This window comes from Lutra lutra, chromosome 10, assembly GCF_902655055.1.
Source record: "Lutra lutra chromosome 10, mLutLut1.2, whole genome shotgun sequence".
Lineage (NCBI taxonomy): Eukaryota > Metazoa > Chordata > Mammalia > Carnivora > Mustelidae > Lutra > Lutra lutra.
The window spans coordinates 58,881,170-58,891,329 of record NC_062287.1 but is presented as its reverse complement, the minus strand read 5'-3'; the positions used below and the strand labels follow the sequence as shown (position 1 = coordinate 58,891,329).

The window sequence follows — 10,160 nt, the reverse complement described above, 5'->3', positions numbered from 1 at the left end:
TATGTATAAGTAACTTGACTGATTCCCTAAACAAAACAGAAGAATATCTATAGGGATACGAAAATACACAGAACCAAGGTAAAATCTGCACAGTCTCACATGTGATCAAATTGCCAGACATGCAAAGAAGAAAAATGACCCATAATGACGAGAATAATTAAAACTGATCTAGAACTGAAACAGATATTAGAACTACAAGATAAAGATATTATATATTAAAGATGATTACAACTGCACTAAACAGAATAAAAACTTAAGTAGAGACATGAAAGATATTTTTTAAAATTGAAATCAGGGTGCCTGGGTGGTTCAGTTGGTTTAGTGTTTGCCTTCTGCTCAGGTCAAGATCCTGGGATCTAGTTCTTTGTCCAGCTCCCTGCTCAGTGGAGAGTGTTTCTTCCTTTCCCTCTGCCCCTCCCCCCTTCCACCCCTATTCTCACTCTCTATCAAAAAAATATATAAAACCTTTAGAAAAAATAAAATAAAATAAAATTGAAATTAAACTTCTAGGGATAAAAACTCCAAGGTATGAGACGTAAAACTCTCCAGATGGAGATACATTGTGGAAGAAATGATTAGTAAACTTGAAGACACAGAATTAAAAACTATTCAAAAGGAAACACAGAGATAAAAAGCAATATTTAAAAAACAAACACAGGGGCACCTGGGTGGCTCAGTGGGTTAAAGCCTCTGCCTTCAGCTCAGGTCATGATCTCAGGGTCCTGGGATCAAGCCCCAGGTTGGGCTCTCTGCTCGGCAGAGTGCCTGCTTCCTCCTCTCTCTCTCTGCCTGCCTCTCTGCCTACTTGTGATCTCTGTCTGTCAAATAAATAAATAAAATCTTTAAAAATTTTTTTTAAAAATAAAAAGCAAACACAGACTCAGTGAGGAATAGGAGAACTTCAAGTGGTCTAATTACATGTGATTGGAGTCCTCACTGGGGGGTGGGGAACAAAAAGTTTTCCAAGTTTGATATACACTATAAACCTATAAACTCACAGATGCAAGCAGCTCAAGATAATAATATTTTAGGTATACAAAAGCTGAAATAATTCATTATCATATCACATCACAAGGTTTGATAAACTCTTCAAGTAGAGAAAAACAATACCAGATAGAACTAATATACATCTACAGAAAGAAATGCAGAGCAGTAAAAATTGTAACTACCTGAGTACATACATAAAGTTGTTTTCCTATGATTCAAACCTCCTTAAAGATAATTGTTTAGATGAAAATAACAATAATGTAGTGTGGAGTTTATAAAACATAAAAGCAATATGTACAACAACAGCACAAAGGTTGGGAGGAGAGGAATGGGAATACAGTACTGTAAAATTCTTCTACACATTAAATGGTTAAATGAAGGTAGGCCGTAATAAGTTAATACATATTTAAACCCTACACAGCCATTAAAATAACAAAAGAGTGATAGCTAACAGACTATAAAAGGAGATAAAATGGAACCATTAAAAATATTCAGTTAATCAAAAATAAAGAAAAAAAGGCAAAGGGGGGGAAACAGATGGTACAAATAGAAAATAAATGGGATACCCCTAGTAAAATACAGATATCATCAAATCAGATAAAAATGTAAGAAGTGACAATATCCTTTCTATTAAAAAAAGGCACTCCAAACCAAAAGACACAAATAGGCGAAAAGTAAGGAATGAAAAAAAAGATATATCATGGTTACATTAATTACAAGAAAGCTCAAATGGCTTTATTAATATCAGACAATGTAGATTTCAGAGTAAAGAATATTACCACAAATAAAGAAGGCCACTTCATAATGATAATTCATTATGAGAAAATTAAAAATGCTAAATACTTAAATACCTTTAAGAAAACTTCAAAATATTTCAAGCATAAAGTGACATAACTACATGAATCAATAGACAAATGTAAAATTATCTGTCTTAAGAATTAATAGAACAGGGACATCTGGGTGGCTCAGTTGGTTAAGCATCTGCCTTTGGCTCGGGTCATGATCTCTGAGCGCTGGGATCAAGTCCCGCATGGGGCTCCCTGCTCGTCGGGGAGCCTGCTTCTCCCTCTGCCTGCTGCTCCCCCTGCTTGTGCTCACTCACTCTCTCACTCTCATTCTTTAAATAAAATCTTTTAAAAAAAATTAATAGAACATATTCAATACTAGAACAGTAGATATTTTCCCCCTAAGATCATGCGACACTTATTACTTCTAGTCACAATATCCTGGCATTTCTTGCCAATCCAATAACACAAACTAATCAATTAAATGTATCCAAATTTGAAAGAAAGAAGTAAAACCATCTTTACTCACAAGCAACATGATCATCTATATAGAAAAGCTAATGCAATATGCAAAAAACTTATAGAAATAATGATTGAGTTTAGCAAAAAGTTGAAGATTCAGGAGTAATGTAAAGAAGTCAGTTATAGTTCTGTATGTACACTAGCATAATGGACAATCATAAAAGTTAACTAAATAATACCACTTATATAATAGCATCAAAATATGAAATACAGATAAGTCTGATGAAAGACATGAAAAACCCATACAATAAAACTACAAAACACTTCTGAAAGAAATTGAGGGAGATCCTAAAAAGGAAGATATATACTATGTTCATGAGTTGGAAAACTCAACAATGTCAATTCTCTCTAAACTGACCTATATAAATTCAATACAATTCAAGTCAAAATTCCAAAAGACTATTTTGTATAAATTTTAAAACTGCTGCTAAAATTCCTAAGAAAGTATAATCAGAGCACCTTTGAAAATGAAGAACAAAGTGAAAGGATTAACAATACTGATTTTAAGATATCTTACAAAGCCACATTAGTCAAAACAATGTGGTATTGACATAAAAAATAGCAAAATAGTGAATTGAATAAAAATTCTAGAATGAGACCCACACATACATAGATAACTGATTTTCTACAAAGATACAAAAACAATACAGTTGACCATGGATAGTCCAGTAGCATTAAAATAACCAGATGTCAATATGGAAATAAATTAAATTGACCCATACCTTACACCTATATATACAAAAACTAACACAAAATAGATCACAGAGCGAAATATAAAACCCAAAACTATATTGCTTCTATGAGAAGAAAAAGAACACGGATTTTTGTGCAATTGTGATGAGTTTTTAGATACATCAAAGTGTTGCTATAAAAGAACAACTTGATAAATGAGATTTCATCAATTAAGAATATTTGATTTATTTTTTAAGACCATTAAGAGAAGCAAAAGACAAGCCACAGACTGGGGGAAAATGTAAAATATATATCTGATAAAGGACTTATATGCAACATATATTTTTAAAAATCCAAACTCAGTAATAACTAAACAACACAACAGAAAAGTGGCAAAGATTTACCGATGACAAATAAGCACATGAAAAGATATGAAACATCACTATTTATTAGGGTCATATTGAAAGCACAATGAGATGCTATTACAAACCTACTAAAATGGCTAAAATAAAAAATACAGACTATATCAAAAGTAAGCTAAGATGCCAAAAAATTTTAACTCTCATACACTATCAGTAGGAAATGTAAAATGACACATCCACTTTGGAAAGTGGTACGACCACTGTGGAAAACACTTAGGCAGTTAAAAAGTTAAACAATATACCTCCAGTATGATCCAGCCATTTCATTCCTAAGTATTTACACAGGAAGAAAAAGAAAAACACATGTCCAAACAAACACTTACATGTTCATAGCAGCTTTATTTGTAACAGTCAGTTCTGGAAACATTCTAAATGTCCATCAGGAGATGAACGGATAAACAAACTATAACATAATTACACAATAGAATGCTACCTAGCAATAAGAAGAATTAAGTAACTTAATATTACTTAATATAAGTATATATGCTATAGCATGGATGAATCTCAAAATAACTGTGCTAAAATAAGCCAGACAAGAAAAGGAGTACATAGTGTTTGGTTCTATTTATCTAAAATTCTAGGAAATGCAAACTGATGTAGCACAAAGCATTTCAGTGGTTATCTGGGGATTGGAGCAGGAAGTGACCAGGAGAGATGGGAGTGAGGGACTTCAAAAGGGTATAAGGAAACTTTGGGGGAATGAGAAATATGTTCATATCTTGATTGTGGTGTGGTTTTATGGGTGTATACATGTCAAAACTTATCAAACTGTGTACTTTATGTACAAATGTGTGCCATTTGTTGTATATCAATTATACACCAGTAAACTATTAAAGATTAAACTAAATAATGGCTGGAGGCAGAAAATACCTAAGTCCCCATACTACGGGCCTTAAGTGGCTGAAATGTCTAAGGTCAGATGCTGTGGCAGCCATGGAAGTGTGATATTCAAATCTCCTTCACAAGAGCCTGCTGCCGGGAGCATAGCAGACTGACAGTGCCAGCCACTGCCTCTCAGGCTCCACCTCCATGTTAGAAGCAAGGCCACACTTGTCCAGCCTACCCCGCTAATGACTTAGTACTGACCCATTCTTGCCAATGTAGGAGCTTCTGACGAGAAACCTTTGCTTGAGACTGTTCCTTTGGCCTAGCCAAAACTTTCTCAGAACCACACTTCTGTATTGACACATTCCAGATATATGGAAACAGACAGCCCAGTAGGTTGAATGCTCCAATCACCAAGACATTCACAAGGTCATAATCTTCTCAGCTCTGGCAGGAATTGAAGGCATTAGGGAGGTTATTCTGCTCACCTACCACCCTGTGAGAACATATGGAGAATCCGTGAACGGATCTCCTTGGTCTTGGCTCCATAAACAACAGGGTTGACCACAGGTGGTAGTAGTAGATAGATATTAGCCATAATCACATGGAGCAGGGAAGTAGGGCCCCCCAATCTGTGTACAACTGATAGCCCAATGAGAGGCATGTAGAAGACCAGTACAGCACAGAGATGGGAGACACAGGTGTTGAAAGCCTTGAGTGCTGCCCCCTGAGAAGACAGCTCCAACACAGTCTTCAGGATGAGAATGTAGGAGAGACCGATGAAGAGGGAGTCAACACCCATCACTGAGAGGATAATGAAGAGTCCATACACTACATTGACTATGGTGTCAGTACAGGACAATTTCATGATATCTTGGTGCAAACAGAAGGAGTGTGTGACAGTATGTGTTTGGCAGTATGACAACTGCTTCAGGAGGAAGGGCAGTGGGAAGAAGAAAACAAATCCTCTGGTCAGAGCAGCTAGTCCAATCTTGGCCACAGTAGGCCCCGTGAGCACAGAAGCATGCCGCAGTGGATGGCAGATGGCCACAAAGCGGTCAAAAGCCATGGCCAGCAGGACAGCTGACTCCATGGCTGACAGAGCATGGATGAGGAACATCTGGGCCAGACAAATATTGAATCCTATTTCCTGGATGCCTGTTAGGAAGAGGCTGGCCATCTTGGGCATGGTGACAGAAGATAGGACTAGGTCAATGGTGGAAAGCATAGCCAGGAAAAGGTACATGGGCTCATGCAGGCACCTTTCCACACGGATGATGAGGACAATGGCCAGGTTGCCCAGGGTGGCCAAGGCATACATAAAACACAGTGGAAAAGCCAGCCAAAAGTGTATGTTAGGCCCCAAGCCAGGGATGCCCACCAGTAGGAAATATGCTGGGTGTACCAGAGTTCCATTTGGAGTGGCCATGACAGGAACCAAGCACTGAGGCTTCTGCATGCCAAGACCAGGGTCTATGAAGGGGAAAGGGAGAAACACCATTTAGTCATGGTTCAGAGGAGACGAAGGACTTACCAGGAAAAGGCACTGGAGTCGTGATGACAGTAGCAAACAGAAGATTAAGTACTTGTAATTTTGAACTCGAGTCTCTCTGTGCTCTGTGTCCCCTTATACACATTTCCTAGAAGTCCCATTAATCTCAGTGTGTGACAATCCACTCAGAAAACATGCAACAGCTCTTCTTTCCAGAGCTAAAGCTGTGGACAAGGGCACTGCTCTTAACCACTTCTCCAACATAGTGGACCTGCCCAGAATGTTCCACACTGACCCCAGCTCTGCTGGTGCATATAAGGTTAAAGTTCATTTGGGTCCCAAGCCTAAGGCTCAGTCTGTGATTGCCTTTAAGTTCCACTCTAATCTGATTTAGGGCAAAAAGCGGGGTTCGGTCTGGTATGGGGTTTCAAGAGACAGGTTTGCGTTTAAGCCTGAAGAGCATTTCCCAAACTTACCTAATAGATTCATTTGAAGTAGTTATTGAAAACCCTATACCCAAGGTCTGATTCCAGGCCCAGAGAATCAGAATTTCCAGGGCAGGGGGGTCCAGGAGTCTGATTAAAAACAGTAATTCCCTTCTCCCCAGGTGATTTTTGTTTTTAATCAGGGAAATTTGTGAAAAGCAGTTGTGGTGTTCTGGGAGGTAGAGAGATGGAGGTGAAGAAAGATTATCATTTCTAGCCCCCAATGAAGAATAGAACAAAATTTTTCATCATATCTCTGGAAAGCTGCATGAGAGTCAGTCCCAGACTGTGGCTTGGCTGCGGTGTGACATGGAAAGGACATACACCTGAGACATGGAGAGAAAAGCAGTCCATACTGAAGCTGGTACTTTGTGATATCCACAGGCATGCCCCCCTTGCACCACCACTCTCCCTGGCCATCACATAATCACCAGGCTCAACTTCCTTCAGCTCACATACACTCTGTTCTAGGCTTCTGTCCTGAGATCCAACCCTATAAGCTGCTGCCTCTTCATACTTCTTCTTGGATAGCCTATGGACCTCACACTCATCTTGCCCCAAAAGGAACCCCTTCCAAATGGTACCACCCACTCACCCAAGTCATCCAGGTCAGGGCAGTTTCTTCCCAACCTCATTATATCATCCACTCTGCTCTGATTATGAAAGGAGCTTCCTAACTCACCTCCCTGCCTCCAAACCCACATATTTCAATGCAACTTCTGCATCACTGCTATCTAAACAGCAAAACTAGACATGTCAGGCTCCTGTCTAGCAAGTTACTGTTGACTCCCATAGTGCTCAAAGTTGAAACTGTGTGGTCTGCATTCAAGGTCCTTCACAGGGTGGTTCATACTTAACTTTAAAGCCCAGCTTCTTAGTTTCCTTTTTCATTATGGATCACCCACCACCACTACCACCACCACACATCTATTTGTCCCCCACATGTAATTTCCCTGGAAAAATTCATTTCCCTTGCCTTGTTTCTTAGGTGAAGGGTAGGAGGCTGGAACTGGGGAGTCCTTCCTGGCTCAAGGGATAGACATAGTTTGGAATGGACCTCACAATGTTTGAAGAAACTCCTCTTTGGCTGATTGCTGAACAAGGTCTGGGATACCAGGCACTGTAGTCTGGAAGTTCATTCGCAGACAGACTTCTCCAAGGAGCCAAGAGAGCAGAGCAGAGGCGAGGTTTCCTCCTGCATTGCTTCCTGCCCAGATCTGAGGCCAAGAACCCCTGTCCAGCCTCCCCTCCCCTCCCTTCCCTTCCCCTCCCGGGGCTGAGCCTGGCTCACTCAACAACAGAGCCTCCGCCCAAAGCCACGGCAAGTTTATAGCTTCTTCCCGACTCTAGGGAGTGAGAGGGATGATGAAGAGTAAATTAGCCCGGGCTCCCTGGGACCTACACTCCATTCAGGCACTCCTACCCAAAGTGGCTGTGCTGTTACTGTTCTAAGGTTCGGAAGACTAGAGGAAGGCAAGTGCCATCGAGCGGAGAGAAGAGGGATGACCTGCTGGAAGAAAAGGAGCCACTGAATGGAGGTGTGGGTGTGTACTAGAAAGTGCACAGCCATGGATACTTCCACTCACACTCCCAAAGGCACTATCCAAGGGGATCCCAACTGTGCTCCTTGACAGCCTAATGCTTCTTGATACTGCCCCCTTGTGGTCATGCCAGAAAGCTGCAGCTTCATGTTCACCAGGCCATAGCTCTAAGGATGCCCAAGGACCTAACTCAGTGGTCTTGAATTTGAACTCCTTCCATTGCGGTATGCTGCCCCTTGGCTCTCCTTCCCTCTCAGGCCAACTCTTCCCTCCTTAAGCTATTAATCATATCTCACCTGTCACACCAGAAATGGGAAGTATACACAGGCTGTTTAAATGTGGGGCTCTGGGGGCACTTGGGTGGCTCAGTGGGTTAAAGCCTCTGCCTTCGGCTCAGGTCATGATCTCAGGGTCCTGGGATCGAGCCCCGCATCGGGCTCTCTGCTCAGCGGGGAGCCTGCTTCTCCTCTGTCTCTGCCTGCTGCTCTGCCTACTTGTGATCTCTCTCTGTGTGTCAAATAAATAAACAAAATCTTTAAAAATAAATAAAAAATAAATAAATATAAATAAATAAATAAATGTGGGGCTCTGTCAGGAAACAGTTGTGTCCAAATTGGAGTACAACCACTTGCTCATGGTGTGACCACCTTTAGCTTCAGTTTGATGTGAAAAATAAAATGAAATATTAGCAATTCTCCAGTCTGTGTTCATTATTATTACTCAAAACAACGGGAAGAACCAAAGAAATAAGAAATTCAGTTGAGATAGTGCTACAACAACCAGAGGAAGAAAGCACATTGGGAAGGAAGAGTGGACAGTAGTACAGAAGGAAGCTGAGAGATCAAGCACTATCAGGACTGAATATAAAAGATCACTTATTACCTTGAGGAAGTCTTGTGGGAAAATAATCTTGAATTCAGCAAGTGAGGAGTAAGGGGGTTGGGAAGAAAGGGAGAAAGTGGATGTAGACAACTCCTGGAGTAAGTCTGCATGTGAAGAGAAGGAATGAAATGGGAACTATGTCAAACACTGATAGCTCTAAGGAGTTTTTACATGTGTATTTGACCTACAGGAGATTGAATGCAAGTATATGGACTTGGTAGGGAAGCTCCCTGCTCTTAACATTCCTGGTGGGGATCTTTAAGGCTATGACCCTTCAGCCTCTATAGAGTAAGTAACCATGAGAAATCTTACCTGTGCTCATAGCTTCTTTACCAAAACAGGCCTGACTAATATTCTGAACTGCATATTGTCTACTGGAAATCACCATTTTGGTGTTCCTCAGGCACCTCAAACTCAGTGCCTCCAGCTAAGCTCATTATCTCTGATCCCCAGTCTATGTCTATGCCCCCAATCTATGTTTTCTGTTGCCTGTCACAAAATGACTCTGTTACCCAGTAGTAACCATTCCATTTTAGATGCTGCTTCTACAAGGAAACCTCTCCTGTAAGAAAATGTTCTCTTGGGTGCATGAGTGACTCAGTCAGTAAAGTGTCTGCCTGTGGCTCAGGTCATGATTCCATGGTCCTGGGATTGAACCCCACATAAGCCTCCCTGCTCAGTGGGGAGCCTGCTTCTCCCTCTCCCACTCTCACTGCTTATGTACATGGGTGCACACTCTCTCTCTCTGTCTCTCTCTCTCTCTAAAAAAATAAACAAAATCTTTAAAAAAGAATGTTCTCTTACTTCCAAGGGTATCCAAATTCCATTTGTAGATGAATAATGCCATTGTCTTTCATTAGAATATACTAATGGATGTGTCAATACAAAGCCACAAACACCCACCATGAAAGGAAAGCATGGTTTTACCTAAAGATATAAATGATTTCTTGTGTTAACAACCTGTAATAAGGCAAGAGAAAGAAAGATATGCTATGAGATTTAGGAAAAAAATTAGTCATTATTTGTGAATTAATGATTTTATATGTATAAAAATCCAAAGGAATCCATTGATAAGTAACTTAAATTAATAAGAAAATATATAAAGTTTGCTGAATACTGATAATTTGAATTAATAAGTAAATATGTAAAGGTTGCTAAATACAAAGTCAATGTACAAAATTCTACCGTATTTCTTTATAAAATACACATGATTTTTTTAAAAACATTTACAATGGCATAGAAAAATCACATGTCTAAGAGTAAATCTAACAAAGGATACAGAGGACCTTCTATACAGAAAACCAGTAGGCATCTTTAAGAGAAACTGAGAAATAAAACAGAAGAAGAAACTATGTTCTTTTATAGGAAAATTCAAAAATGTGAAAAATTTAATTATCTCCCCAAAATTTTTCTACAGATTCAATGCAATCTTAATATCCTAACAGCTCATTTTGTAGAACTTGATAAGCTTAATTAAAAATTTATAGCAAAATATAAATGGTTGAAAATAGCCACAACACTCTTGAAGAATGGAACCAACATGAGGA

At 39.7% G+C, this 10,160-nt stretch overlaps 1 protein-coding gene across 1 annotated transcript; it reads right to left on the bottom strand.

The window, feature by feature from the left end:
* Nucleotides 1-4,697: 4,697 nt before the first annotated feature.
* On the bottom strand, nucleotides 4,698-5,672 carry LOC125079602 (olfactory receptor 51D1). Its single transcript, XM_047693372.1, has one exon. The coding sequence runs from the start codon at nucleotides 5,670-5,672 to the stop codon at nucleotides 4,698-4,700; it is 975 nt and encodes a 324-aa protein (XP_047549328.1).
* Nucleotides 5,673-10,160: the final 4,488 nt, after the last annotated feature.